We start from the raw sequence: 13121 nt of genomic DNA, 5'->3' as shown, positions 1-13121 counted from the left end.
CTGCCAGAGCTGCCCACTCTCCTGAAAACTTCCTATTTTCCATTTTTTCTACGGAGATTTAGCAAGTTTTATAATTTTTAAACAGGTATAATAATAATGAAGCATTATTGAAAATGTTACCAGACAGAAATCTGAGTTTTTTTATGTTTATGTTACATAAAGATCGGACCTCAAATATCAATTTTCCAAAGTAGTTCGATGAAATTCTCAAAAATTCTCAAGAAAATCGACTTTGAAGTTATCCGAGCGTCTTTTATACTCTAGAATCAGGTCATTTTTCTCAACGGACAACGTGGCTCTGTGTCAGAATGTTCGCCTAACGTGGGGGTGGCCTGGCTTTGCATCCTAACCTCTTCAAATAATTAAACGAAGGTGCATGACTCATGAGCATTTCCGTTCAAATACATAAGAATGGAAAAGATTGTAATGCTTTGTTCGTAATGTAATAAATCTTTATTAAGAATATTTTATGAAAGACGAGCGACTAAGAAATTCTGTTTTCATTGAAACTGAATTTTTGTGTGCGATTGAAATTGAATATAAGGGGACATGCAGTTTCCATAATAATTACAATGAGACACGTGATCATTAGCATATGATTGATGAATTTTATAACTAAATGACAAGTATTCGAAATGAGCGAGGAAACAGCGATCCAGCGATTACGTCTCGAGCGCTAATTACTGTTTTTCCATGTTTATGGTTCAAATGGCTCTGAGCACTATGCGACTTAACATTTGTGGTCATCAGTCCCCTAGAACTTAGAACTACTTAAACCTAACTAACATAAGGACATCACACACATCCATGCCCGAGGCAGGATTCGAACCTGCGACCGTAGCGGTCACGCGGTTCCAGACTGAAGCGCTTAGAACTGCACGGCCACACCGGCCGGCCTGTGTTTATGTATTTTAAGCTTAAATAATCTGCGCGTAGAACATCACATCACCATTGTTTAAAAATTTGCATTGATTTGGAATCGAACATTTTTTTCCCAACAACGTAAACTTTATTTCTTATAAGAGTACAATAATAACAAAGTGAAATGAAATGTGGATTACATTTTAATAGAATTTCTCGTTTTAAATTTTCGTTTCGTATTTGTTTACGTTTGCTTTGTCTTAAGAGTTCGTGATGCATTTATTCTGGCTGCTCGAATTTTCCTTATGTATTTTATCGTTCCTTGAGTCTTACTACAAGATACCTCTAAACCTATTTGGTTGGGTGATTCCTATTAAGAACATTATTTGATACATTTAATGTCAATACGGATTATGTTACTGAACAGTACAAATCAATTAAAACATCACATTAAACATGAAAAGAAAGATTGCGCTGCCGCTCCCGCCGGACGTTCGACTCCTCCCACGGGCATGGGTGTGTGTTGTTCTTAGCATAGGTTAGTTTAAGTAGTATGTAAGTCTAGGGGCCGATGACTGCAGCAGTTTGGTCCCGTAGGAGATCACACACATTTCGTTAATTCGAGGAAGAGAACGTTAATTTATATTTTATACTCGCATAGTATTAAAATCAGGAAGACTGTATTTTTTGTGGAGCAGACGGAAACAAGATATTTAGTAGTAAGAAAGGGAAGACACAACACATAGGTAAAAAAATCAGAAACAATTATAAGTTAACACAAACGAACTTGCGATGGTATGTTAGAGATAACACTATGGGAAAATGGTTCGAGAAGCAATGGGTCGTAGAAGATTCCAATATATCTAATCCAACCAAAGAGACAAAAAACTACTGAAAAACACAATTAGATATTGAAAATGTCATTGGAATACAAACATTTTATGAGACAAAGGGGAGGCTGATTCTGGTCTGTTTTGGTTTCATAATCGCCGACACAAAAATTTTCCACACCCTACACTGTAACACTATCTTCTTGAGGTCTGAATAGCGCACAATCGTGGGTCCCCAAGACCCCTACGTGGTAAACAAGCATTCTGTCACAGAGCCAAGTTGCCCATAGAAACAAAATCGTTTCTTGTTAAGCTATTGAAGATGCTCAGCAAACTTCAAAGTAGATTTTCTCGAGCATTTTTAGAGCTGAATGTCACTGCTTTGGGCAGCTGATATTTGAGTTCTGTACTTCGCGTACCACCAATATAAAAAAAAATTACGAGAATTCGATTGCTCCATGGTCTCCTTGTTAGAAGAAAAGAGTATATCAGTCTGTAGGGACAAAGAAGAACAGCTCCCGTAACATTATCAGTCAAGCTTATGCTTGAATTATTTGTTATGTATTTAGCTGATCTTACCAGCAGAAACCTGAGAGCAGAGAAGTGCTGCTGGAGATCCAAGTAAGTTACAAATCATCTCCACCTTTTTGTGCTTACTCCCTCCAATGCCGCGTGTCAATCCATTGCTCAGCAGAAATCGGCAAAATATCGGAAGCTTTGGGTCAAATAAAATGCACTCTCAGAAAGAAGAAGAAGAAGAAGAAGAAGAAGAAGAAGAAGAAAAGAAGCCTTTCATCACGAAGAAATTATCCGAATGGGACGTAAATACGTTGTACATGTACAGACAAACAAATGTTACACTTTCGGAAAACTGGGTGATTTATTCAAGAGGAAGATGGTTCAAATGGCTCTGAGCACTATGGGACTCAACATCTTAGGTCATAAGTCCCCTAGAACTTAGAACTACTTAAACCTAACTAACCTAAGGACATCACACACACCCATGCCCGAGGCAGGATTCGAACCTGCGACCGTAGCAGTCCCACGGTTCCGGACTGCAGCGCCAGAACCGCACGGCCACCGCGGCCGGCTCAAGAGGAAGAACTTCATAAAACGATCAAGTCAACAACGCACCGCTTAGCGTCTGCGCCTTATGCAAGCAGTTATTCGGCTTGGCAATGACTGATAAGAGTTGCCGGACGTCTTCATTAGGCATATCTTGCCGAATTCTGTCCGACTGGCGCGTTAGCTCGTCAAAATCGCGACATGAATGATGATCTTGTGCATAATGCTGCAAACGTTCTCAATTGGGAAAAGACGCGACGACCTTGCTGTCCCAGGTAGGGTTTGGAAAATACAAAGACAAGCAGTAGAAACTCTCACCGTATGCGGGCGGACATTATCTTGCTGGAACGTAACTCCAGGATCGCTTACCATGAAAGGCTATCAAACGGGGCGTAGAGTATCGTCAACGTACCGTTGTGCTGTAAGGGTGCCCGGAATGACAATCAAAGGTCCTGCTATGAAAGGAAATGGCACCCCGACCTTCACTCGTGGATGTCGGGCCGTATGGCGGGTGACTGTCAGGCCGGCATACCATCGATGTTCGGGGCGTCTCCAGACACGTCTTCAGTCCGGAATTTCATTGATTGGGATAGAACTGTCTTCAGTGATTAGTTCTGCTTCTAACTGAGCCCGATGACCAGCGAAGGCGATGGGGTACCAACCTGACTGTCCCCCACCATATGGCCCTACATACAGAAGTTATGGTCTCGGTTGCAGTTTCTTATCATAGCCGGATCCCTTTGGTTATCATAGGCGCCACTCTTACAGAACACTGGTACGTCGACGATATTCTGCGCCCCATTTTGTTGACACTCATGACAAGCCATCCTGGGCGTACATTTCAACAAGATAATTTCCGTCCGTACGTGGTAAGAGTTTCTACTGCTTGTCTTCGTGCTTGCCAAACCCTACCTTGGTCAGCAAGGTCGCCTGATTTTTCCTCTATTAAGAATATTTGGAGCATAAGGGGCAGGGTCCTCCAACCATCCAGGGATTTTGACTATCCAGAGCGCCAAATGAACAGAATTTGGCACTATATCCCTCAGGATATTCTGAAGGTGGCAGGGGTAAAATAGAGGGAGCGAAAGGCTATTTACAATTTGTACAGAAACCAGATGGCAGTTATAAGAGTCGAGGGGTATGAAAGGGAAGCAGTGGTTGGGAAGGTAGGGAGACAGGGTTGTAGCCTCTCCACGATGCTATTCAATCTGTATATTGAGCAAGCCGTAAAGGAAACAAAAGAAAAGTTCGTAGTAGGTATTAAAATCCATGGAGAAGAAATAAAAACTCTGAGGTTCGCCAATAACATTGTAATTCTGTCATAGACAGCAAAGGTCCTGGAAGAGCAGATGAACGGAATGGGCAGTGTCTTGAAAGGAGGATATAAGATGAACACCAACAAAAGCAAAACGAGGATAATGGAATGTAGTCGAATTAAGTCGGGTGATGCGGAGGGAATTAGATTAGGAAATGAGACACTTAAAGCAGTAATGGAGTTTTCCTATTTGGGGAGCAAAATGACTGATGATGGTCGAAGTAGAGAGGATATAAAATGTAGACTGGCAATGGCAAGGAAAGCGTTTCTGAAGAAGAGAAATTTGTTAATGTCGAGTATAGATTTAAGTGTCAGGAAGTCGTTTCTGAAAGTATTTTTATGGAGTGTAGCCATGTATGGAAGTGAAACATGGACGATAAATACTTTGGACAAGAAGAGAATAGAAGCTTTCAAAATGTGGTGCTATAGAAGAATTCTGAAGATTAGATGGGTAGATCACATAACTAATGAGGAGGTATTCAACAGAATTGGGGAGAAGAGGAGTTTGTGGCATAACTTGACTAGAAGAAGGGATCGGTTGGTAGGACATGTTCTGAGGCATCAAGGGATCACCAATTTAGTATTGGAGGGCAGCGTGGAGGTTAAAAATCGTAGAGGAAGACCAAGAGATGCATACACTAAGGAGATTCAGAAGGATGTAGGTTGAAGTAGGTACTGGGAGATGAAGGAACTTGCACAGGATAGAGTAGCATGGAGAGCTGCATCAAACCAATCTCAGGAGTGAAGACGACAACAACAACATCCCTCAGGAGAACATCCAGCAACTCTATCAATGAATTCCAACCCGAATAACTGCTTACATAAAGGCCAGAGGTGAAGCAGCGTGATATTGACTTGCTGAGTTTGTTATTTCCTTTCTTTTGAACAAATCATCAAAATTTTCTGAAACTGTAATGTTGTGTTTGTCTGTTTGTATAGATCACATCCACCGCGTTCCGTCCCATTTGGATAATTCCTTCGTGGTGCCTCTCTTTTTTTGTCTTATAGTGTATTTGCTTCGGCTCCCGCTCACCGACTGACCTTTGAGGAAGGAAGGAGGGAAGGAAGGTGAGAGTTTAACGTCCAGTCGAAAGCGCTGTCATTAGAGAGGGAGCAGAAGCTCATATTGTATCAAGGATGGGTAAGGAAATCGGCTGCGCCACCCTTTTCAAAGGAACCATCCCAGCATTTGCCTGGAGCATTTGAGGGTAATCACTGGAAACCTAAGTCTGGATAAACGGACGGGTATTCGAACCTTCGTCCTTCCGAACGCCGAATGCGAGTCCAGTGTGCTGATCACTGTGCCATCTCGCTCGGTCCAAACTTTGAGATCTAACAGTACCGTAGCGGATCGCAGCAAGAACTGCATTGTTGAACATGAGCGAGCTGTGTGAATCAAAGTGCGCTGTTGGCATGTAAACCACATTAGCGACAAACGTCCGTTTGTGTATTCGTTTCTTTATGATGCTGCTTTATGACACTGCAGAAATGACACGGTGACAACAAATGGCTCGCGCTTACGTTCTCCAGGTGGTGGAGAGGCTTCTTTTCGTAGTGAGAAGAACACCGGGAGGGGGGGGGGGGGGATGGAGAACATACGAGCCTTTTCTCGTTAACGCTCGCAATACCAAGGGGCGGGACGGGGATACATTACGTCCACCTTTTGAAAATATTGGACTTGAGTCGGTTGATACGCATTTTAAAATTTTGAAAAAAAAGTTTATTGTTTTTAATGAATTCATCTACCAGTTTCCATAGATGTTTTGAATTTTTAAATTAAGCTTAATCCAAAAATTTAAGTATAGGAAGTTGATGTTATTTGCACAGTGAATGTTGTATACAATATTTTCTGTTTCAGGATCACCCTCACACATCAGTATCTTTTAAAAAATTATGTTGTGGGTAAACGTCAACAACAATTAACGAAATTTCCATTTTTCAATTTTTTTGTGGACAATCATAACGTAAGGTTGGTAGTACACGTTACTGAAAATCCACTGATGTTGCAAAGAGTGCGCTAAAGGTTATTTTCACTACTTGCACATCAGTAATTATTTCAAAAGCATGCTGTTAATTTAAGTGAACAACAATTAAAGGTTTGGTTCTTTTTTTATTTATTTTTGGGTGGGCACAAAGTGCATTACCCCCACCCCCCCTTCATACACCCCCTCCCTCCCCATAGTAAAACGCGTTGTGAAAAACGCGTTGGTTTTGCTTGTGATCATTCATAAATCGACTTTCCTATTTCATTTTTTTCGATCGATTTTTGCGTTCCCTTCGTTACTTTGTGGGAGGCGTATTTGGCTATCCCCTCAGTACGACCAAGTCTATACTCGGTTGAAGTCATATAGTGGGTCGGTATCACTTTATTACACACTATGTATGCAGACAGACAGAGACACAGAGAGTCAGAGAGAGAGAGGGAGAGAGAGAGAGAACAATGTTAGTGCCGTTGAACGAATGATATTGCGTCGGAACTATGTTCTCTGGTGGTTAGAAGCTTCACTTTCTGACAATACTGCTAAGCGGTATTGTGTCGCAACTCAGTACCGCACCGAGAGCATGGCGAGACTGTCCCCTGGCAGGGGTGCAGGTACTGAGACTCGCAGGAACTGATCAAAAAGAAAGTTAATTGAGGAACTAACCTGAAAGGGTACGTGAGTTCTCCTACCCAAATATTCCTGACGTCTGCCTGCAAGGAGAGATGTTTACCTCAGCCCGAGACTAAACTCACGCTGTTGTTGTCTCAGTATCATTTGTGCAGTCCTATTTTGTCAAGTAACATCATAAACAAACGAGTACTACTGAACAAGCCTTGTATCGCTAACCTGGTTTATATGGCTATAATGCACTTTTTTTCGCACAGCTGCCGTCTGCAAAACTCACTCGTTTCCATCAGTGCAGTTCTTACTGCTACCGCGATACGTAATAGCAGCATATGAAAGTTCGGCGACCGGGTATTAACGTAAATACGGTAATGGTGGTAGATTTCCGATTTTCGCCGATTACTGTAGCTGAGGGTTGGAGCGAGACCCTACTTCAGCGCTTCAGTTTGATACAATAAAAAAGTGACGTGGAAAGCAGATCTCACTTACATCACTCCATTTCTTCCGATTTTAATTTCGCATTGAGAAACGTCGCAAATGTAAGCTTTGCGTCTTACCTTGACAAATTTCCAGTAGAGATATTGATGCTGCGGAGTCAGTAAATAAAATGGTTGATTTTACGTTGCAGTTGAAAGAGCTGATGAAGATAACTGACACGGCATCCCATTTCATCATTCTGAAGGCTTTCCGAAAGCGTGGCTTAAGAGATGCTTATATAAGCAAGGGAATACTCGTATTTTTATGATATTTATGACCATCCAGCGACATGAGCGTCTTCTGAACACACTTCAAGTAAGTTAAAGATGATGAATAAAACTACTTAAGGTCGAAACGAATGGAAGGAAGATTATGATTTAACGTCTCATCAACATCGAGGTCATTAGAGACGGAGCACAAGCTCGGAATGTTTCATGGGTGTGGAGGGAATCCGCAGCGACCCTTTCAGAAAAAGGAGCGATTTAGGGAAATCACAGAAAACCTAAATCTGGATTGCACGTGATTTGAACCGTCTTCCTCCCTAATGCGAGTCCAGTTTGCTAACCTTGCTCAGTCTTAAGAGTCGACTGTGAGTGGAAACAGACAGTCAAAATTTAGCCGTTTTGTCGATAGAATATGAGGCGTGTGAAATAAGTAATGAGACTGCCAGCACTGCGAGAGATCTAGCAACACTGTGTTGTTGCACTTGTATAGACAGGTCTGCTCATTCCTTCCAGATGCTCAGTTCGAGGTCATCCAACAGCTACACACGACACGCATTCATAGGTTCAAATGGTTCAAATGGCTCTGAGCACTATGGGACTTAACATCTTAGGTCATCAGTCCCCTAAAACTTAGAACTACTTAAACGGAACTAACCTAAGGACATCACACGCATCCATGCCCGAGGCAGGATTCGAACCTGCGACCGCAGCAGTCCCGCGGTTCCGGACTGAAGCGCTTAGAACCGCACGGCCACCACGGCCGGCGCATTCATAGGAGCAAGGCGTCTCTGCACGGGAGCTAAATCCATCTTCTCCACTGGCGATCGTGGTAATCAGTCGCGATCACTGAATAACAAGCAACATTGCAAGACGTTCCACCTATGGTCCATCAGTGTACCAAGTCATGTTTGCTGTCGAAGGGGTGGCCTAGTGGCAGGCGCCGCTTCTAACTTCAACGCTCTGTACCGTCATTGGATGACGTTTCTGGAGACAGGTTCCTGTCCTCGATTTGTTCCTGAAGACATCCTCTATAATCTCTCGAAGTTTGTCGCCGCAACATCTCTGGGACAGCCCGTATAATCAACTACTTTTCCTCCCTCAAAGCAAGGAACCGTAAAGTAAACCTGTTATAAACCGTTTGGAAAAGCATATTTTCTCAGCTCTTTATTATAGCCATTTTTCTTTTATTTCTAATTAGTTACTAATGAAAAACAAATAAAATCTGGTCTTTGTTATATATCACAGTAAAACGAATTTGCCATAAAAAACAGCACAAATAACTTGTTCTTACTCTCATTCTTTTTATGAAGTTTATAGAACTTGTAATTTATTTACTACAATGATACATTTCATTTGTCGTGTGCAATATTCTGTACAAATATAATTTATTAAAAATGCTTCGCCTTTAACAATCTTACCTAAAAAGGAATAAAATTTGATAAAAATGTGTAGCAAAATTTTCATTCAGGTGATTTTACGGGGTGGGGCTGGGGAGCAAGGGGAGAGGGGGGTGGGAAACTTCGGCAGTTCTGCCAGGGGTACATGATCACTACGGTACAGTTTTGCATCAGTACCTCCTTACGGTTGTATGGGGAAATAATGAGCGGCATCCCGAAGCTGCGTAACTGTTGCTACTGCGCAGGATGGCTGAGGAGTGCGTGCCGTTCGAGAGCGGCACCGACGTGTCCGGGGAGGAGTTCGTGAAGGTGGAGTGCCGCTCGCCAACCAATGGCAGCGTCGTGTTCCGCGACTACCACGCCTTCGTGCCGCTCAAGCCCCGCGTCGAGGAGCGCGTGGTCAACCTCACCGACGTAGGCGACGACGACGAGTCCTTCTCTGAGCGGCCCTCGGTGCTCATCGTCGGCATCGACGCCGTCTCCAGGCTCAACTTCCACCGCCAGATGAACGGCACGCTCGCCGAGCTACGCAGGCTGGGCGCCATCGAGATGCTCGGCTACAACAAGGTAGGCCCTCGCCTTGGCGCCACTTAAAACGACAGTTTCTTACATCGTTACGTAACGCGGCGATTATAATTAATGTTTTAATAAAAAGAACCCCAGATCGCAATAAATTATTGTTACTGATTCGGGTTAGCAGTTTCGGTCTATATGACCATCTCAGACCAAGGCATCAGGTAGCGTGAGGAACCACTGCATAGAGGAGCTGTGGTACCGAGCCCATATTAGGGAAACCGTTACGGACTTTACCTCTTCGTAATGCATTATCTTATACTTTCTCATAGCGGTCTAACATTAGAATTACATACAAATGAACGATATGTTTTTGTGCCACGTACTTGCCTCTTGATGTCGCGGTGCATGTTTATGATGAACAGAAATGAAATAAGGCGATGCTCTTATTTCTTCCGTTGAAACACAAGCTAGTTAAATGCTTTCAGAGATGTACTGCTATCTGAATTACAGTAATTTCTCAATCCATTCTGTTAGCCCACAGTATCTGCCATCCAGGCTCAGTTCGGCTTTACGCCAGATAAGAGGCGTTATTGCTGCCAGCTGGAAGGACACTGATTCATAACATTTTGATAGACAGTGCTCAGGTTGAAGCAGTTGATGTGTACTTAATTATTAATGGAATATCTGATCATGATGCTTATTAATGAAAACAGGCTACAGCGTTTTAAGAGAAAGATACGCGAGATGGTATGGGATCAGATATATATAGAAAGAGATAATAATCTTAAATCAAATGTATTCCATAGTAATTTGTATTAGAAATTGAAAGTATCCAGAGTCTGAAGTTATCCAGAGAAACCATTAAAAAAAAAGTAAACGATTGGTAGCTAAGGAAATTAAAATCTCGTGTAAGAGGAAGAGGGAAATAAGGCCAGAAGAAGTCAAGATCTGATTTTACTTGCATTCTACTAATAGTATTGTAATATTTCAAGGAGAGTCATTAAAATGTCGTGAAGTTTGTATTTCCTTCCAAATTAACAATGCTAATAATAATATTCTAACTGTATTCGTTATTGCTAAATGGGAGACACGACAACCAGTCAGTGAATAAGATACCATAAAAATTAAACTAAATGACACTGTTGTGATTCATAATTCACAAGTTGCGAGGATTAAATGGTTTACTCAAAGCAGGAAGAGAATATATTAAAAATGTCATGCCACAAAGCTTTAAACTTCTAGAAGTAGCATCAACATCCTTCACCAAAATTAATAGAATTACATGAAATTCTAAAAGACAAGAATTCATGTAGTATTGATGGAATTTAAAATCGAATTTTGAAAAGTTCTTCCAACTTCATAAGTAATGTCCCTAGTGACATACGTAATGAATCACTGGCCCAAGGAATTTTTCCCAGATGTACCAAAATACGCAATAGTTAAATTCTTCGTGAGAAAAGTGGCAACAAAGACTTTAATAATTATCGTCCAATTTCGTTACTGACGTCTCTTTCCTAAATATTCGAAAAAGTGACGCACTCAAGAGTAGCCTTATATTTAAGTAAAAACAGCTCACTTAGTACAATACAGTTTGGATTCCAAAAGGATTTCTCGACTGCGATTGCTATTTATAAATTCACTCGTAAAGTATTAAAAGCCTTATATGGTAAAATACCGCCAATTGATATTTTTTGTGTTCTTTCCAAGGTTTCTGTGTAGATCACGTCACGCTCTTAGAAAAACTTAAGTTTTATAGAATTAATCGTTTAACACACAACTGTTGAATAATTCCGACAGAGTTGGAAGGGAAGAAAGATTTAGTGGGTGGGGAGAAATTACAAAGGGAGTCCCCATACGGTTCAATTTGTTTCTTACGTGTGACTGACCTTCCACTTTAAGTTCAACAAGTAGAATGGATATTTTTCCAGACGACACTAGTGTTATAATAAATCCTATTGGAGAGAAATCAACACAAGAGATTGTGAATTATTTTTTCCAAGGAATTATAAAGTGAGTCTCACAAAATGGACTCTTCCTACAACGAATAGTCATACCAACAACTGATATAACAGTTGAGCAGGAATCAGTAAATATGGTAGAATGCTTCAAATGTCTGGTGTAAATAATGATTAAAACTTGGACTCGAAGAAGTGTATTACTGAGCTATTGAAACAATTAAGTTATTCTTGTAGTGCTCACCTACAGCCATCACCCCTTCAACGAGTTAGGCGCTTTAACTGTGTCGCCGCAATGCATGTGAGGGCTGATCATCAAAGACTTAAATTCAGTTTTTCCTGCAGCATTCGTGACATTTTCCTATCTGTACCATGTATATTTGAAAAGAGCGGGTTTTTATGTATAATATCCATAGGCTGCTAATCTCGTATCGGTAGATTGGTATATTGCTCTGTTTTGTACATGCTCTTTGTATTTCGTATACCAAACAATCGATGTGACGAGAGAGGAACAATGCTGCACAACAAAATTCTGTGTTCATTTAAACCATGGAACCACTGAAGCATACGAAAAGCTGCAGCAAGCGTACGGTGAAGATGCACTACGTCATGTAACATTGTTTAGGTGGCTCAAGGAATTCAAAGAAGGCCGATGTGTTTGTATTAAGGAAGGTGGGTCTGATGTTTTGGCTTCTGCTATGACTGAAATCAACATCAACACAGGTGCTGAGATAGTCCGTGAAGATCGGTGGATAACATTACGTGACCTTAGCGAAGTATTGAGAATGTCATATGGCACTGACTTTACGATTAACTTGTGTTCGTTGGGTGCCAAGTGTGTTGACTCCCGAACAAAAGGCCGCACGAATGGAGACAACCCGTGAGGAGCTGCCTCTCTTAATTGTTGGATGCGAAGTATTTGTGGAATCGATTATCACCAATAATGAGGCATGGCAGTATCATTATGATTCTGTAGGGAAACAAGCCAGCACAGTGTGGAAATTGCCAGGTTCTCCAACACCAAAGAAGGCTTCAGCAGGTAAAGTGATGGTGATCACATTTTTTGACTGTCATAGAATGATTTACCAGCATGCCGTTCCATCTGATACTGCTGTTACAGCGGCATACCGCTCGTCAGTATCGGCTAAACTCAGGAAGCATATTGCAAGGAAACGACCAGAACTTTCTCGGACAGGGTGGCGACTTCATCATGACAATGCGCGCTCTCACGCCACAAATCAAGTCATGCAGTTTCTAGCCCAACTGATCACTAGCTGTGTACCTCATCCGCCTTATATAGCCTCAGTCTTGTACCCTGTGATTTTTTTATTCCCATCGCTAAAGCAAAAGCTTCGGGGCATTCCATTTGAGAACTTTGAAACAGTGCTCAAGAAAAGTGTGGCGGTTCTGAAGGACCTTACAAAGAATGCCCTGCACCAAGTGTTCGAGTACTGGAAGTGTACATTCAACTAGGAGGGGCGTACTTTAAAAAAGATCATCTAAACGTGAAATGGATTAATAAACGCCTGCGAAAAAAAATCAGCGTCAGTCTTTGTTGATTAGCCCTTGCATATTCGCTAGTGAAATTCGTCATAGAATCCACCACAACTTGAGAAAAAGAACGATGTCCATACCAAGATCACTAGAAGAACAAAACTGCCTGTTTTACTCATTATTAAAAGCCAATGGCCTTGCCACAGTGGTAACACCGAGAGAAAAAGAACGATGTCCATACCAAGATCACTAGAAGAACAAAATTGCCTGTATTACTCATTACTAAAAGCCAACGGCCTTGCCACAGTGGTAACACCGGTTCCTGCCAGATCATCGAAGTTAAGCGCTGTTGGACTTGGCTAGCACCAGGACGGGTCACCA

General features: G+C 41.7%; 1 protein-coding gene across 8 annotated transcripts in view; it reads left to right on the top strand.

The window, feature by feature from the left end:
* Window positions 1–13121, top strand: part of LOC126237173 (uncharacterized) — a 753602-nt gene that overhangs the window by 682179 nt on the left and 58302 nt on the right. For all 8 annotated transcript variants that reach the window (XM_049947036.1, XM_049947037.1, XM_049947038.1 and 5 more), the window contains one exon: window positions 9021–9342. In XM_049947036.1, coding sequence (XP_049802993.1) covers window positions 9021–9342 — 322 coding nt within the window. The remainder of the gene's footprint in view (window positions 1–9020; window positions 9343–13121) is intronic.

The sequence above is a fragment of the Schistocerca nitens genome, chromosome 2 (genome assembly GCF_023898315.1).
Source record: "Schistocerca nitens isolate TAMUIC-IGC-003100 chromosome 2, iqSchNite1.1, whole genome shotgun sequence".
In the NCBI taxonomy this organism is placed as follows: domain Eukaryota; kingdom Metazoa; phylum Arthropoda; class Insecta; order Orthoptera; family Acrididae; genus Schistocerca; species Schistocerca nitens.
Note: the sequence above shows the minus strand (reverse complement) of the source record. Positions and strands in the feature narration are given on the sequence as shown.